General features: G+C 46.4%; 1 protein-coding gene across 4 annotated transcripts; it reads left to right on the forward strand.

Moving 5' to 3' along the window:
* Window positions 1–371: 371 nt before the first annotated feature.
* C1r (complement C1r) lies at window positions 372–10,213 on the forward strand. 4 transcript variants are annotated; one of them, XM_074076155.1, is made up of 12 exons: window positions 372–538; window positions 647–809; window positions 1,221–1,449; window positions 2,658–2,850; window positions 3,149–3,295; window positions 3,395–3,591; window positions 4,003–4,150; window positions 4,352–4,473; window positions 5,791–5,869; window positions 6,225–6,380; window positions 8,505–8,579; window positions 9,326–10,213. In XM_074076155.1, coding segments are annotated over exons 2-12 (2,124 nt in total). In that variant the 5' UTR covers window positions 372–538; window positions 647–807; the 3' UTR covers window positions 10,102–10,213. The 4 variants fall into 4 exon arrangements, with proteins under 4 accessions (XP_073932256.1, XP_073932257.1, XP_020013813.1 ...); XM_074076156.1 differs by having other exon boundaries at window positions 686–809; XM_020158226.2 differs by lacking the exon at window positions 372–538 and adding an exon at window positions 573–590 and having other exon boundaries at window positions 686–809.
* Window positions 10,214–18,550: the final 8,337 nt, after the last annotated feature.

Genomic DNA, 18,550 nt, shown 5'->3' on the forward strand with positions numbered 1-18,550 from the left:
ACTCCTATGTGTCCTCCACTACCCCATTAAAACCCTGGCTATTCCTGGGTCGAGGCTGCTCAGTGAAGAAGAATGGACTTCATGGATAAGCACAGCCAGGACAGGGGCCTCAGCTCATGACTCCCTGTTGCCCCTTGGGGAGGAACCCTGAAAACATAGCTAGCAGCCCCCAGGAAAGTTTTTGAAGGAATGCTGGTCAGATTTTAAAACTTCGAGTCTGGACCTCCAGCCAAATGTTTCCCGGTTCCTAAAAATTCAGACCCCTATCTCTTTCGCCCTTACCCATGTAGACCAGCAGGTGGCACCACCAACAGGGTTTTCAAAACCAAAACTAAAGTGGAAACTCAGATTTTTTTTTTTGTTGTTTATGCAAATAGCTCATTCCCCACAACATTCCTCCGGGAATGGTCCCCCCTCCACTTCTACAGTCATTCCCTCCCCTTCCCTCCTCTGCATGCCGGCTCTCTCCCTTCACCCACAGTGCATGAAGACACAGTCAGGAGAGCTGAGGACCCAAACCAAACTGGCCTTGAAAAATGTGAGTAAGGCTGATGGGCACTGACGGGGGAGGAAGGTGCTGGACCTAGGAGGTAAGTCCAGGGAGACAGGGACACCCTTCCCTCCCCATGTTCTTTCTTTATTCCAGTGCACCCACACACATACTCACACCAATTCACACCCCCAGCTTCTTCCTGAGGACCAGAGGGGACCTTCAATAGCTGGTGCTGCCTCCCCTTTCTTCACTCTGGACTATAGCAGGAAGCAGTGAGGAGACAGGACCCTGTCTGCTCAGGAAGAGGATCTCCCATGTGTGTTTCCCAGATTCCACAAAGGGTCTCTCCCAGAGGTCTTTGCTGAGCCTTTGGGAGCCCTTACAGAAAGCCATGGCTGGAAACCCTTACCCTCAATCAACTGGTTCCAAGCCAGTATTATTCCATTCCGGGAAAGGGAGGGTATGGGGGAGGCATTGGCAGGGGAAGAGGCTGGGGAGGGAGCATGATGGGAGTGTGGTGACCTCTGGACCTCTGGACTGGACACTGCCCTGGGAGGGATCTAAAGAGGCCACTCCTGTCCCTCCCCCATCAAGAGCATCTCTATGAGGTCTAGGGCCCAGGAGAGGCAGAGCAGCATGACAATCCCATATCCCACCCCATCACTGCCCAAACAGCAAGGGCACCGTACTCCTGCAGCCCCATAGATACCCTCTCTCTTTTTGGCAGGTGGCTCTTCTCCCTCCTGGTGTCAACCCTGTTCTGTGGAGTGGAAGGCTCCATCTCCATTCCTCAGAAGCTCTTTGGGGAGGTGACTTCTCCTTTGTATCCCAAGCCTTACCCCAACAACTTTGAGACAACCACAGTGATCACAGTCCCCAAGGGACACAGAGTGAAGCTTGTCTTCTGGCAGTTTGACCTGGAGCCTTCTGAAGGCTGTTTCTATGACTATGTCAAGGTAGGGGTCTGCTTGGGAGAACAGAAGGGAGACAAAGTTGGTCCACTCCAGAAGCTGAGAGCTTATGCTCTGACTGCCCTGGACGTGTCCACAACCCTGACACTGCCCCAGCCCTATAGGAGCAACGCCATGAGAGCTTGGCAATGGGTTTTAGAGACCCTCTGTGAGGGAGGACATGGAGGAAAGGTACAGCCCTACTCTCAGGAGAGGCACTGACTGCAAGAGTCATATAGGCCTCCTCCATAGCTGAGTCTTTGGGAAATGGCAAGGCCTCAGTTTCCCTGTTTGGCTTCTCACCTCAATAGGAACATGAGGGGGAAAAACTTGAATATGGCAGGTTACATGTGGCCTTTCTCAAAGACGGTGAACTCAGTACCCTTGCCTCTGTAACCACAGAGAAGGGTTCTTTTTTGTTCGTATCTTTCTATATCCAGTAAAAATAAGATTCAGAATTCTATAGCAGAGCCTGTGCATTCTCAGAAACTGCCTTTCCCAGGTGACAGTCTGGAAGTTATGAGAGAATAGCATGAAAATGGCACTTCTTCACAGCACAGAAGACTTGGCAAGTCTATAGGGCGTGGGGACATTTATTAGTAGGGATAGTGAAGAATGGAGGGAGAGATGTCTCCTGCTTTTGAGAGATGGGGGAATCTGTGAGGAAAAGAGATAGGGATGCTAGGCAATCCTTGTCAATGCTGAAGCTGGTGGGGACCAGGTACCATATCATATTCAGTTGGGCATGCCAGGAGGCATGGCTAGGTGTGAATGGTTTGAATTACATGAAGACTAGGAAGACAGAGAATAAAGAAGAGCCAACCATTCCAGGTTCTAGGGATGAAGGAATGTTAATCCTGAATGGAATCCTGGAGACAACCAGGATTCCAGTGAAAGAAGCACACTGGAAGTGGTGGGAATGAAGAGAGATCTGAAACCTGCTGGGAGGGGAACAGAAAACAGGCAAGAGGTGATGTACTAAACACAGGACAGCATGCAAAGATTTAGTCAATGGAAGACTCAGGTGGACAGATGAACATCACATGGGGACGTTTGCAGCAGCCAGAGTCCAGGAAATAGTGACCAGCATAGTGGTCATAGCTCGATTCACTCTGGGACAGGAAGCGGTGCGGGGGGGACCCTCACTGACCTTTCCACATGGAATGCAGCTCCTTGACAGGGCTTCCTCCTTGCCCTTATCCTTCCTCCATCAGATTTCTGCTGACAAGAAAAACCTGGGGAGGTTCTGTGGGCAGCTGGGGTCTCCACTGGGCAACCCTCCAGGAAAGAAGGAATTCATGTCCCAGGGGAACCAGATGCTGCTGACCTTCCACACGGACTTCTCCAATGAGGAGAATGGGACCATCATGTTCTATAAGGGCTTCCTGGCCTACTATCAAGCTGTGGGTGAGTGTCCCTGAGGGGACCCCGTCTTTCTGGCCTCAACCATATTGAATGAGGGGCAGAAAAGGGGAACCTTGAACCCAAAGGAACCAAAAGCCTGACTTTCCTTGTCCCTCTCGTCAAGAGAGCTTTTCTCCAGAAGGGGTCTTTATCTTGGGCTCTATCCCCATCAGGCAGTTTCCAGAGAGGCCTGGAGGTTCAGGTGACCAAGTGGGCTTTATTTCTAGGCCTCTGATGAGTGACCTCTCTGAGACCAAAGCCATAACACATATTTAACCCTTTCTTCCGGAATCCCTTCCAGACCTCGATGAATGTGCTTCCCAGCACAATTCCATAGAGGAGGGTCCCCAGCCCCAGTGCCAACACCTGTGTCACAACTATGTCGGCGGCTACTTCTGTTCCTGCCGTCCAGGCTATGAGCTTCAGAAAGATGGACATTCCTGCCAGGGTGAGTCAGGGTGGTTGAGGGAGGAAGATGGGCTGAGCAGGGGCTGCTGGGCCAGTGCAAGAGCCCCTGGTGACACCTCCCCCACCCTTCCTCTCACAGCTGAATGCAGCAGTGGGCTGTACACAGAGCCCTCAGGCTACGTTGCCAGCCTGGAGTACCCCCAGCCCTATCCTCCAGATCTGCGCTGCAACTACAGCATCCGGGTAGAGCGTGGCCTCACCCTGCACCTCAAGTTCCTGGAGCCTTTTGAAATTGATGACCACCAGCAAGTACAATGCCCTTATGACCAGCTCCAGGTATAACCACTTAATGCCCTGCACAACCCCTTCCTCTCCCTCCTACACCAGTTGGCTTCTCTCCTCTCTACGTCTTCCTGGGTCTTCTGACTAACTGGGACAGGGACAGCCAGTATCACACAGGGCTGGGCAAGTTCCCATGCAACTGGCAGTGTATCCTAGAGCTCTTCTTTCACCTGCACATGAAAACATACACAACGGGGAGAGGGAGAGGGCGGGGGCAGGGGGAAGAAATGGCCCAAACGATGTATGCGCATATGAATAAATGAATAAAGAAAAAAACAAAAAAAATGCATACACAAGGCAGGATTCAAGCCCCCATCACCACCCTGGCCACCAGGCTGATACCCAGGTAGCTCTGTGTAAAGGTGCCTCGGATGGAGAAATAACCATTCCTCATTCTCCCATCAGATCTATGCCAATGGGAGGAACTTGGGCAAGTTCTGTGGGAAGCAAAGGCCTCCTGACTTTGACACCAGCAGCAATGCTGTAGATCTACTGTTCTTCACAGATGAGTCAGGGGACAGCCGAGGCTGGAAGCTGCACTATACCACTGAAAGTAAGGTTGCTAGGATGGGGTGTAGCTCGGTGCTAGAACTTGTGCTTAGCATACATGAGGCCCTGGGTTGAATCCCAAGCGCCAAAAATTAAAATATGAGTCCTAGGAGCCTCCCTCACTGGCCAGCAATGGGGAAATGGTAGGGAGAAGAAAGGACAAGTGGCCCTCTGAAATAAGCATGCCTTCTGGTCTCCCCAACAGTCATCAAATGCCCCCAGCCCAAGGCCCTAGACGAGTTCACCATCATCCAAGAACTGCAGCCTCAATACCAGTTCCGTGACTACTTCATTGCCACCTGCAAACAAGGCTACCAGCTGGTGGAGGTAAGAGTCCGGGGCCAAGCTGGCTCAGTATCCCTGCAGGAATTCAGATGTGAAAGTCCATAGCAACTCTTGATCACACACAACTGGAATCACCAAGGGTTGAGCTGAAGAGTCATCTGGTCTACCAGCTCTAAACTTGACTGTACATTGGAAACACTCAAAGAATTCTTTTTAAAACTCATTTCTCAGGGCTGGGGGTGTGGCTCAAGTGGTAGAGCACCTGTCTAACAAGCTCAAGGCCCTGAATTCAAACCCCAGTACCACCAAAAAAAGAAAACTGATGTCCAAGTTCCCAAATAAGGACTCTGAACAGAAAGACTACTGACCTAGTCTAATTCTCATTATAGAATTAGGAACTGAAAGGTCAGGGTGAAGATACAGGGACTTATTTAATATCTCTTAATGATTTTGTACAACAGGAACTAGAACCAAACCTCCTACCTCCTGCTGCAGAGCTCTTTATGCACATTGGTTGTCTTACCTCATGCCCACTACCCTGTCCTCAGCTCTGCAGACTCAGAGGAAACATAGTTGGCTTTGTTTCGTTTTGTTTGCTTATGACAAAGTCTTTCTATATAACCCAAGCTGGCCTCAAACTCAAGATCCTTCTGCCTCGGCTGCCCAAGTGCTGGGATTACAGGCATGTGCCACTGAGCCCAATTCATTTTTTTTTTAATTGTAGTAGTACTGGGATTTGAACTTAGAGTCTCACACTTGCTAGGCAGCAGCTCTATCCGCTTTCTGGTCTCAAAAGAGTCATTCATATTGTTCAATATTGTCCAAAGAGTGCCATTTACTGGTCTTGTTCCAGTTAGCTACTTACTTGCTATAGGACTTAGCACACATCAACATCTTGAGCACTTATGGAAGGGGCAAGATGGCACTAGTATTTTAGGAAAGGCCCTTGACCTTAGAAAACTGTAAGTAGGAGAAATAACAAGATGCCAGCCTCAGCTGGCAGGGCACTGGAGAAAGAGAAGTGTGTGTCCACTCCAGAGTCTTTTGTTTGAATACAAAAGCACTCATCCTGGCTGGTGGCTTTTCACATTACAAATTGGGGGGGTTAGTGGAAACATGTAAGAGTCTAGAGGGAAGATTAGTGGGTCTGCCAATTAGTCTTGCTCTGACTTTCTGCTGTGTGACTCAGTATCTCATCTGTATCTCTGGACTAAGAGGACTGGGTAGGGAGAAGGAAGAAGAAGCCATATCCATGGGGGAAGCTGAGGTTTAAGAGCTGAAAATTTGTGTGCCTGGGAAGGCAGGGAGGGGAGCAGTGTGCCTCATGGTGCTAACAGCACCTCTGACCTCTCCTCACAGGGGACCAAGGTGCTTCGATCCTTCACGGCTGTCTGCCAGGATGATGGCACATGGCATCGTGCCATGCCTAGATGCAAGAGTAAGTCACAAATCAGAAGCATCTGCCCCTGGGAACCTCTCATCCCTCAGCCTTGGGGACCTGAGCTGAGAGGGAAGAGGGGGTTCAGATAAGTTCTCCCCAAGAGATCCTCCCCGACTTGTCCTTTGAAGCCCATAGCCCATCTCAGGAACCACTGAACACTCATCTAAACAGGACTGACGGGCTCTACCAGAAGCAAAAATCGCTCCATTCAACTCCATGCCATTACAAGTGCCCACTCTACTGGCCATACTTCCTAAGGCTCTCAGCCTGTTCTCAAGCAACTACTCTCACCCCCACTAATGTTCCCAGACAGGCTTTCTCTGCTCTCACCCGGCCCTCTGTTCTTTCTAAGTCAAGGACTGTGGGCAGCCACAAAGCCTGTCGAACGGAGACTTCCGTTACATCACCACGGAGGGGGTGAACACTTACGAGGCCCGTATCCAGTACTACTGCAATGAGCCATATTACAAGATGAAGATCAGAACTGGCAGCAGTGAGTCTGCACGAGGTAGGGACTGATACCCATGGCGGTCTTTTTATCTCTTCTTGGGACATCCTGTGAAATTTCTTCCAATAGAATCCGTAGGGAATGAATAGTAAGGTATCAGGAGATTAAATTAAAATTACAGGCCAAGAGGAACCTAGTAGGCTTGAAGAAGAAAATGCCTGAGCTTATCAAAGAAAAGACTTGAATCTCATAAACACTCTCTACTACCACCTCTCACCACTACCACCACACCACCACCAGCACTACCACACTCACTACCACCACTACCATGACCAGTAACATCACCGTCATCACCACCAATACCATTGCCAGCACAATCACACCACAACCACCATTGCCAACACCAATCTATCATCATCACTGACACCCATGATTACCACCATCACCACCACCACACCCATAAAACCATCACCACCACCATCACCAACACCATTACCAACATTCAACACAACCATCACCATCGACACAACCACACTAACACAACCACCACCACGTCATCACCACCACCATCAGTACCATCATCCCCGTTAACACTATGGTCACCACCATCACCCTCACCACCAGCACAATCCTTACCAACACCACCATCACCACCATCACCATTACTGACAACCACCACCATGGCAGCAATCACCATCATCACCACCACAGTTACAGTGAGAACTCCCCTCCACTCCCCCTGTTTGGCAGGTATGTTGGGTTTTTTTGCATTTAGGCTTACTTAATGGTTTTGAAACTCATCTATGGGTATATTTATAGCTTTTTTAAATAAAAAAATAAATAAAGGCTGAGGATATTGGTCAGTGGTAGAGCACTTGCCTACCAGGTGTGAGACCCCGGTTACATTCCCAGCACTGCAAAAAAAAAAAAAAAAAAACCTGCATTCATTGAGAGGCAGGCATGGTAGCATACGCCTATGATCCTAGCACTTGGGAGACTGAGGCAGGAGGAATCACAAGTTCAAGGCCAGTCTGGGCTACATATTGAGACCCTGTCTCAAAACAACATTCAATATAACAAAAAAAGCATTCAATTTAACAGATTTGAAACATGTAAAAATATCTGGGTTGTATATGCTATCCATTAAGAGCTGGGCTTGGGATTCAGACAACCCTCATTTTTCATCTTGGCTCTGGTGCTTAGAAGTTCTGTGACTTTGTGCAAATCATTTAAGCTCAGTTTCTTCGTCTACAAAATGGGGATCATGCATACCTGAGAGTGTCACTGTGGTTCTTACATGAGATAATGCATACAAAGTGCTTAGCAACAAATGTGTCACATGGTCAACCATCAGAAAATGTAGCATCTGGGCATGTATCACTGGGCATGGTAGTACATGCCTGTAATCCCATCATTTGGGGGGCTAAGACAGGAGAATGGAGAGTTTGAGGCCAGGTAGGCTATACAGTGAGTTCAAGGCTAGCCTAGGCTACATACCTAGACCTTGTCTCAAAGAAAGAAAGAAAGGAAAGGAAAGGAAGGAAGGAAGGAAGGGAGGGAGGGAGGGAGGGAGGAAGGAAAAAAGAAAGAAGGAGAAAAAATGGGACCCAAGGGATAGAGTGCCTGCCTAGCAAACACAAATCCTTGAGTTCAAACCCTAGTATTGCCAGAAAAAAAAAAAGGAAGAATGAATGCAAGGAAAGAAAAGAAAAAAGGAAGGAGAGAGGGAGGGAGGGAAGGAGGGAGGCCGGAGAAGGAAAGGAGGGAGGGAGGAAGAAAGGAAATGTAACTGCCTCCACTGCCTCTACCATCATGAAGATCTGACATATTCTCTGTGAGCTTTATGTCTGCTTTCACAAATAGGCCTCGCAACAAACATATGCTTATGTGTTCTGATTTTATCCGCTTAACATTAAGAGAAAAATACATGAGTCAGCCGAGTGGCTCAGGTGGTAGACCACCTGCCTAGCAAGTGTGAGGTCCAAAAGAAAATATCTGTATGGACTCAGATGTTAGACACATGTGACATTCAATCCTTACAGATTCCAACCAGTTAACTTTGATCCCTGCCTACATTGGTTCCTTATCTCCCAACTCCCAATACAACAGGTTCAGTGCTCACTAGCCTGTCACCTGCTTCTGCCCATTGCTTCCCACCTTGATTCAAGTCCATTCTCCTCTCAGGGACTTACACCTGCACAGCCCAGGGCATCTGGAAGAATGAAGAGGAGGGAGAGAAAGTTCCTCGGTGTTTGCCAGGTGAGTGGAAACTCTCTGGGACCATACTCAGAGCCTTTTGCAGCCCTGGAGACCTTAGAAGAAACATGGCACTGAGAAAGGACACCAAGCAAGGAGAGAGAGACCTCAGCTTGAAGTGCAAAACAGATGAGGAGGGAGAAAAAAGGAGAGGAGAATAAACATCCCAAGAGAAAAGGAGAGAGGCACAGAGAATGGGACTCTGTCCAGTATTTTCACTAAGCAGATGGGGAATCAGGGAGTTAAAAACAAAAGAAAGCTGGGCACAGTGGCTCGTGTGTGTAATCCCAGCTACTGGGAAGGTTGGTATTGGGAGGATTAAGGTTCAGGTATCTGGGCAAAAAGATATCAAGAATGCTATCTCAATCAATTATAGCTGAGCATGTCATTCCAGTTATGTGGGAAGCTGAAGTAGGAGGATCAAGATCCAGGCTGGCCTGGACAAAAAAAAAAAAAAAAAGAGAGACCCTAGGTGAAAAGGAATTAAAGCAGAAAGCTGGAGGCATAGCTCAAGTGGTAAGAGTGCCTGTCTAGCAAATGTAAGGCTTTGAGTTCAAACCCTAGTACTGCCAGAGAGAGAGAGAGAGAGAGAGAGAGAGAGAGAGAGAGAGAGAGAGAGAGAGAGAGATCCTGGAAACAGGAGGAGAAAGAGAACAGGGCAAGAGCTACCAGGGGAGGGAAGGGGATTGGCCACAGAGTGATGGGGCAGGCGCGGGGGTTGACTGGTCCTGGCCGGGTCTCTTCTCCAGTGTGTGGGAAGCCCGTCCACCCCGTGGAACAGAAGCAGCGCATCATCGGAGGACGGCAGGCCAAGCCCGGCAACTTCCCCTGGCAGGCCTACACCCACATCTATGGACGGGGCGGTGGGGCCCTCCTGGGCGACCGCTGGATCCTCACGGCCGCCCACACCCTGTACCCCAAGGAACACAACACGCAAAATATACACCAGAATGTCACCGTGGATGTGTTCCTGGGCCACACAAACGTGGACGAGATCAAGAAACTGGGAAATCACCCTGTCCGCAGGGTGAGCATCCACCCAGACTACCGCCAGGACCAGTCCCACAATTTTGAGGGGGACATCGCCCTGCTGGAGCTGGAAAATAGTGTCACCCTAGGCCCTAACCTCCTCCCCATCTGCCTCCCGGACAATGAGACCTTCTATGACCGCGGCCTCATGGGCTATGTCAGTGGCTTCGGGATCACCCACGAGAGGATTGCCTTTGACCTCAGGTTTGTCCGGCTGCCTGTAGCTGAGCGCAGGGCCTGTGAGAGCTGGCTCCGGGGGAAAAAGAGCAACGACGTGTTTTCGAAAAACATGTTTTGTGCTGGGGACCCAAGTCTAAAGCAGGATGCCTGCCAGGGGGACAGCGGAGGTGTCTTCGCAGTGAGGGACCCCAACTCCGATCGCTGGGTGGCCACGGGAATCGTGTCCTGGGGCATTGGGTGTGGGAAGGGGTACGGCTTCTACACCAAATTACTCAATTATGTGGACTGGATCAAGAAGGAGATGGAGGAGGGCTAAGCCCCAGGATTCACTAGGTCAGAATCCAGCGAGCAGTGTGCAAAAAGAAAAATTATCCCAACCAGTTGTCAATAACCACTAAGGACCCGTATTAAAATCACTGATGCAGAAAGGTACTGTGTGAAATAAATTCTTTACTCTCTTGTCTATAATCCCCCACCCCCCCCCCCACACACACACCCTCATTTGGGTTTTTTGAGATACAATCTTACTGTGTAGTCCAGGCTGGCCTAGAACTCCAGATCCTCCTGCTTCAGCCTCCTGAGTGCTGGGATTACAGGTACGACCCACCAAGCCCAGATCCCATCCACATTCTTTATCTTAAATAATCCAAAAGATGCCTTTCCTTCCAAGAATTACAAAGGATATAGTTATCGATCTCTATCATCTTCCTTTTCTGTTGTTGTACCATTGGGTGACTAAATAAAACCCTTTCCAAATAAAGGTTTATGAGATGTTCCAGTGTGTAAAATGAATCAAAAGTGGTATTTAATTAATATAAAACATTTAGTAAGGGTCATATTTAATTTATTTACTTAGGAAGTCAATGAGAACAGTTACGCTTATGCACATATGTAAATATGTTATTTACAATTAGGGTTAAAGATAACCATATCGTTCTGCATTTTGGTTTGGGGGAGTTGTTTTTATTTATTTTTTATTGTTGTTTTGGGGTTGGGGTTGTTTTGCAGTACTAGAAGTTTAACCCGGCACCTTGCACTTGCTAAGCAACCTCTCTACCACTTGAGCTATCCCCCCACAAGCCCTGCATTTTGTTTTAAATGTACAATATAAATAAAGTCCCAATTTTCTCACATACATAGCTGTAAACATAACAGCTTTTTAAATTGCTCACTTTCAATCTCTAAAGAATCTTTTGTTTGGTTTGCTTGGTTTGGTTTGGTTTGGTTTGGTTTGTAACAGGCTCTTCCTATGTAGCCCAGGCTGGCCTGGAACTTGTAATCCTCCTGCCTCAGGCTTCTGAGTGCTGGGATTATAGGTAGTTAGCACCATGCCCGCTCAATCTCTATTCTTAAGGGAGGAAAAGTATGAAATTTTTGTCTCCAACTTGAATCACTAACAATATATGTTTTTGTAAGACAAGTTCCCACTATGTCAGGCTGGTCTCAAACTCATGGACTTAGGAGAGCTTCCTGCCCCACCTCCAGTGTAGCTAGAACTACAGGTATGCACCACCATGCCCAGCTTACGAACAATATTTTTATATAACTGTATTCGCCAAGATACATATAAAGATCAGAGAAGACTCCCCCAAACTTGGAATGACAAGTTTTTGTAATCCTATTGCACAAATGACTGTTGGAAACCGGTTTGAATAACTTTACATGATCCTCCAACATGCAAAGACCCATTCAGAGTTAAAAACATTCCTGAGAAATGACAGGTTTGTAAGTCCAAAGGCAGGTCTACAATCATTTTTCTTTTGTGCTTTTCTTTACTTTTTCTTTTTTTCTCTCCTTTTACTTTATCATTTTTGCATTTACTTACATGTGGATACATTGTTTGTGCCACCTCCCCGCCAACAACCACCCCCCACCCCACCCAACCTCCTGCTTCCAGGCAGAACCTGTTCTGCCCTCTTCTCTGATTTTGTTGAAGAGAAAAGATAAGAGATAATAATATAGCAGTTTTGCTAGTTTGGGATAAAGTTACGAAGTGCTTTTCAATATGCAGAATTTATAGGTTTCAGAAATGTAATAAATACGCTGTTATGTAACACCCCCTGCAGGACCTAGGGCAACACCCTATAAGAAAAACAAATGAGTAATTCTTTAAAAAACCATTTAAATATTCTCAGTAAATTAGATAAAAACTCTTCAGTAACTGAGTTCAGGTCAGATTTTGTCACTAACTAAGTTTTGGTGCCAAAACTTAGTAAGAATATGTTCGGCATTCAGAGCATTTTGGATTTCAGGATTGTGGACGTCAGGAAATGACCAAAGAAAACTGTCTCATAATCTACATGACAACATGCACAAGTGTGGTGTAACCCATTTGAGGAGCAGATGTTCACTGCAGTTTTTAACAGTGTACAGAAGTGTTTTCAGAAGTGAAGCATGTCCAGGATTGACTGGAGACAGGAGTAGAGACATGAAGTAGAGCAGATGGGATGGGAAAAACAAAACAAATAAAAACATTAAGCAATATTATTTCAAAGGTTCCTGGGTAAATTTAAGATTCTGAGGCTTCTTTTTTTTCACTGCATTGAGGTTTGAACTCAGGGCCTCACACTTTCTAGGCAGGTGCTCTAACACTTGAGCCAGCCCCCTTCACCCTTATTTTAGTAGTCAAAAGTATCTTCAGGAGAGTCATATGACTCTCCTGACCCTTGAGTCCCCACTTCTGTTCCCCCAAATCATGTATGTTTTTCTTCAAGTGCACTGAAGTAGGAAATATGGACACCCAATGTTCTATGGATAAACAGTTCACAGAAAATAGAATACAAGAGCAGGGTGTGTAGGGATGCACACCTGTAATCCCAGCACTCAGGAGGCTGAGGCAGAAGGATCAACAGTTCAAGGCCAGCCTGGGTTACATAGGGAGACCCTACCTTCAAAATAAAAAAAAAATTACAGGAAAAGTGACATGTTTGTATGCTGTTTAGAATTCCACAACAGAGAGATGGAATGGGGGCTGGGGAGAGGTGGTGATGGGGGCTGGGGAGAGGTGGAATGGGGGCTGGGGAGAGGTGGTGATGGGGGCAGGGGAGAGGTGGAATTGTGGGTAAATTAGCCATGCTCACTTGCAGGCAAGCAAAGATTAAGGAACTGATGCTGACTGGCAGTGGATGAGTGGTCAAAGTGTGTAGAAGTGTCTTCTGTTCTTCATTGTCTTAGCGAAGAAGAAAATAAGGTCATCAGCTGAGGTTTGGGGTTTGAGGAGAAAGAAGGAATGGAACAATCAGCTAGGAGAGTGGGATTGAGAATGAATTAGGGATCTGGGATTGTGGCTCAAGTGGTAGAGTACCTGCTTAGTAAACATGAGGTCCTGCGTTCAAACCCCAGTACAGCAAGAAAGCAGGAAGGGAAGGAGGGAGGGAGGAGGGGAAGGAAGCTGGAGCTGGTGGCTCACACCTATAATCCTAGCCACTCAGAAGGCAGAGATCAGAAGGATCAGAGTTTGAAGGAAGCTCCAGGCAAATAGTTCACAAGACCCTATCTTTTTTTTCTCTTTATTCATTTATTTATATGTGCATACATTGTTTGGGCCATTTCTCCCCCCTGCCCCCCACCCCCTTCTATTTCCCCCCTACCCCCCTCACTTCCAGGCAGAACATGTTCTGCCCTTTTCTCCAATTTTGTTGAAGAGAAGACATAAGCAATAATAAGAAAGACAAAGCATTTTTGCTAGGTGAGATAAGGATAGCTATACAGAGAGATTGCTAGCATTGCTTCCATTTACAAGTGTATTACAACGCGAATTGATCCATCTCTACTTGACCTCTTCACTACTTCACAGTCACTGTCCCCTATTGACCTCTGTCACTTTAAGGTTACTGTATTAGTTCCTCTGCAGTGGGGACATCAAACACTTTCAAGTTTTGGGTTTCCTACATATCCCCATTCCTCCCATATGTGCTCTCCCCTTAGCGTGTGACCCAAGTCCAACCACATTGCTGCATTTGCCCTAGATCTAAAGTCTGCATATGAGGGAGAACATACGATTTTTGGTCTTATGAGCCTGGCTAACCTCACTCAGAATGGTGTTCTCCAGTTCCATCCATTTACCTGCAAATGATAAGATTTCATTCTTCTTCATGGCTGAGTAAAATTCCATTGTGTGTAAATACCACATTTTCTTAATCCATTCGTCAGTGGTGGGGCATCTTGGCTGTTTCCATAACTTGGCTATTGTGAATACTGCTGCAATAAACATGGGTGTGCAGGTGCCTCTGGAGTAACCTAAGTCGCATTCACAAGACCTATCTTAAAATACCCTTCACCAAAAAAATAGGGACTGATGGAGTGGCTCAAGTTGTTGAGTGCCTGCCTAGCAAGCATGAGCCCCTGAGTTCAAACAACAAAACAAGGAGCAGATGTCATTCAAGCTGTTATATGGCAACCCAGTGAAGTGACAAATACAGTTAATGATGGGGGGAGGGGAATCCTGCATTACATTGTGTCACAAGTAGAGACCTCAGAGCAGGCAGAGTTCACCCAGGTCCAACCAAGGTGCTTCGTGTGTTCCAAAATCACTCTCAGAGGACCTCTGTTAAGCCATTTGGGCTCAGCCCTTCCCCATGTTTGGTTCCATGAGAAAACCAAATTCTCCCTTTTGGGTCTTCCAGTCCCACTCAGGCCACAGAGTACTGGGCTCCAGGGTCTCAGGATCCCTCTTTTCCATTTGTCCTGAGTTTTCCTTCCCCTATGTACTCAGTCCCTTTTTTTCTGCTTTTATTCCAGCTTCTGAAAGCTTTTACTCTAACCACCCTTTCTTTCCTCTGTTGGAAACCCTAGATTCTTCCTATTTTCTGTCTACAACAGATCAAAAAGCATTTTAATTTTTGAGTATATTATACCAAAAATATTTCACAAGAAGTCCCAGGCAATGAAGACAGGAAAAATAATTTGCTTCCACATTAAATATAAGGGAATTTACAGAGTACAAACAACCTGTTTGGAGGTCAGACAGAATCCAGTGGTTAAAACTAGAACAAGCTCCTTACTGGCAGTTGCTGCTCTCCTAGGTCTTTTGTACTCCCTTGCAGAAGGAGGGAGAGTTTGCAAAACAGAAACTGCACTATCAGGAAGCAAAGCCCACTAGGGACTTGCCCTTAAGATTGGTGTTCCCTCCCTTGGGAGTTCCTTCATTATGTTAGTTACTTTTGCATCATTAGACCAAAATAATACCTGAAAGAACAACTAAAAGGAGGAAAGATTTATTTTTATGCATGATTTCAGGAGGTTCAGGCCATGGTTACCTGGCCCCATGCATCATAGAGTGGGACCAAACATGACAGCAGTGAGAGCTTCTACAACTCATGGTGGACAGGAAGCAGAGAGAGACAGGAAGGGACCAGGGACAAGATATCCTGAAGGTCCTGCCTCTAGTGACCCACTTTCCAAAGTTTATGGAACCTTCCAAAATAGCACCATCCAGGGAACAAACCCCCAACACATGAGCTCTTTGTGGGGACACTTCAGATACAAACTATAGCATCTACTGTTTGCCACAACTTTATCTGGTCCCCCACCTTATATCTAGCCTCCCTCTTCCTTGAGAGTGGGGGTGACAGCCAGCTTTCCAATATCGTAACAAGATACCCGAGACAAAAGAGGAAAAGATTATGTCTTATGGTTTCATGGTTTTCAGTACATGATCAGCTAGCCCTATAACTTTTGGGCCTGTGGCAGGGAGCACATGGTGGAGCAAAGCTGCTCACCTCATGGCAGCCAGGAAGCAAAAGAGAGAGAAGAAGAGATCAACATCCCAGAGTCCCCTTCAAAGGCTGGCCCCCAATGACCTAAAACCTCCCACTAAGCCCCACCTCTTAAAGGTTCCACCACCTTCCAACAGCATCAAACTGAGGACCAAGTCTTTAACACATGGGTCTTTGAGGAACATTCCAGAACCAAACTATAGGGTGAATATGCACAAAATCCACTTCCCTTGATCCATTCAGCCCTTCTGAGAGATACCGGACCTTTCAAAAGTATCTTTTTTATGGTCTGGGAGTATAACTCTGTGATAGAGCTCTTGCCTAGCATGCACAAGGCCCTGGGTTTGATCTCCAACTATGCAAAATATCTTTTTATATTCCTAAGAGAAAATTAAAAGTGAAAGGGTGTGGCTATAAAGAGATAGCAGGAGGAAGATCTTTGTGGTGGTGTACTACTTCTGTATATGACTGCAGTGGAGGTTACAAGAAGCTCTGATGTGAAAAAAATGACACAGTAGTGTCACTCAATCATACCAATATATGAGTCCTGGTTTTGCTATGGCACTGTAGTTACATAAGATGTAACCATGAAGGGAAAGGTACACCATACCTCTGCAGGATCTTTGCAAGTTTCTGTGAATGTGTCTTTCAAAAGAAAAGGGAGGGTCAGGTGTGGTGGCTACTCAGCTACTCAGGAAGAGGAAATCAGAGATAAGAAGGATTGAGTTTCAAAGCCAGCCCAGGTGAAAAAGTTAGCCAGACTCCATCTCAACAATGGATGTGGAGGGTATCTGTAATCCCAGCTACATGGGAGGTTTAGGAAGATTGTGACCAGAGGCCACCCCAGGCAAAAACGTGCGACCATAACCAAAAATGACTAAAGCAAAAAGGGCTGGCAAAGTGGTTCAAATAGTCTAGCAATCACCAGGCCCTGAGATCAAACCCCAGTACCACCTAGAAAAGGGGGAAGAGCTATAAAATCATCATTTTAAAAAATGAAAAGACCAGGTGCCAGTGGCTCACACCTATAATCCTAGCTACTTGGGAGGTTGACATCAGGAGGATCAAGTTTCAAGGCCAGCCCAGGCAAATAGTTTGTAAGACCCCCCATTTCCAAAATAACCAGAGCAAAAATGGACAAGAGGTGTGGCTCAAGTGATAGGGTACCTACTTTGCAAGCATAAAGCTCTGAGTTCAAACCCCAGTCCCACCAAAAATTAATAAGTAATGGCAGTGTTTGTGGATTTGATTAAGATTGAAGATTTCTCATATTTTTAAATTTAAAAATACAACATATATGGAGGAAATAGGAAGTCTCATTTTCATAGATTTTTCAGAATCTCAGTAAAGTCACCTTGAGAGTCCCAGAATCTTTCCCGGCCACTTCTGAACCAGTGTGACTTCAACCAAGTTCCTTTTCATCAAGTCCTTTGGACCACTGGGCACTGTCTTTGCTCCCCGGCATGAGTTGCAGACTACTATAGTTTGGATCTTAAATGTCCCCCAAAGATCAAATGCTAAAAGCTTGATCACCAGTCCATGGCAGTAGAGGGAGATGGTGGAACCTTTAAGAGATAGGGAGAAGTTAGGTAATTAGGGGTGTGCCGTTGAGGGAAATTTTGGGACCCTAACTCCTGCTCTTTCTCTGTTTGTTTCCCAGGCTCCATGAGGTAAGCAGCTGGTCTATCACCCACTCCTTGCTATGAAGTGCTACCTCACCACAGGTCCAAAATAACAAGGGCAACCGATCATGAACTGGAACCTCTGAAGCTATGAGGCAAAATAAACCTTTCCACTTTTTAAGGTAGTTATCTCAGGAATTTTGATATAGTAATAGAAAGTTGAGTAACACTGATCCATTGGTCTGTTTTCTCCTGGACAAGGAAAACTGACAGTTCACCTGCTTTAATAGGTTTTTGTTTTTGTTTTGTTTTGTTTTGAGACAGTCTTGCTATATAGCCCAGGCTGGTCTCAAACTTGAGATTCTCCTGCCTCCTCCTAACAAGTGCTACAATTAAAGATGTGGGCATTGCACCTAGCTCTTTAAAAAGTTGTTTTGTTTTGTTTTATTAAGCCAGTCATGGTGGTACATGCCTGCAGTCCCAGCAGTTGGGAGGCAGAGGTAGGAGGATCATGAGCTCGAGGCCAGCCTCAGTTTCACAGTGAAATCATGTCTCAAAAAAACAAGGTCTAGAGATATAGTTCAGTGGTAGGGCCTTGGGTTCAATCACCAGCACTGCAAAAAAATATGGTTTTCTTTGTTTTAGGCTGAGGATGGAGTTCAGTGGTACAGTGCTTGCCTAGCATGTACAAGGCCCTGGATTCAATCCCCAGTACCACAAAATATAAAATCTAAATTTTAAAAAAGTGTTTTGCTGAGTTTCAGGTGAAACAGACACACATTGTTCCCAAGTGATTTATAAGGCTATATGATTAATACCCTATAAGTCACAGTTAATGACTTTCTAGCCTGCTAGGCCGGGTGACAGCCTCTTCCCAGTGCTGAAGCCTGATAGTGACTCATTTAGATCCTTTTCCTGCCATTCACCCAGGAAATGATCTTGCAGTACAGTTGCCCATGCAAAATCCCAATCTGTCATATGGTATGTGGCAGCACAAAGAGGGAGTTCTTCCACCCACACTACAGCCCATCACAAGGGCAGCACCCAAACAGACTGAAGATCCCTCTGGAAGGGATGAACTTCCTTTTGGTTAACTTTCAGATTCCTGGTCTGTTTCTTGCTGTTACCCACCCCAGTATAAAAAGAAGGAAAGTCTCTATAACAGATCATATTTCTCAATCTTAATATCTCTCTACTCTTTTGCCCACTCAAAACTCTAGTCCAGAGCACACTGTCAATACCACTGCAATGACAGGCGGTGGGTGGAAGTACAAGGTGGCTGTATGTCACAAGCAGCATTAGGCAGTGGTTTTATGCTACTTGACTGATCTGACACCATTCTTCCAGAGGCTCCCTGGAAGAACTCTAACTCTAACTTCCATTGGAGTTCTTCTAGTTGCCTTATCATGTGTTTACTCTCCAGTCA

Source organism: Castor canadensis, chromosome 6, assembly GCF_047511655.1.
Source record: "Castor canadensis chromosome 6, mCasCan1.hap1v2, whole genome shotgun sequence".
Taxonomy (NCBI): domain Eukaryota; kingdom Metazoa; phylum Chordata; class Mammalia; order Rodentia; family Castoridae; genus Castor; species Castor canadensis.

Excerpts from the sequence above, each read along its gene's own strand:
- C1r (XM_074076155.1), top strand. Across the intron at positions 1,450-2,657 it reads GTTTCTATGACTATGTCAAG|ATTTCTGCTGACAAGAAAAA; the intron begins GTAGGGGTCTGC and ends TTCCTCCATCAG. Across the intron at positions 3,296-3,394 it reads AGATGGACATTCCTGCCAGG|CTGAATGCAGCAGTGGGCTG; the intron begins GTGAGTCAGGGT and ends TTCCTCTCACAG.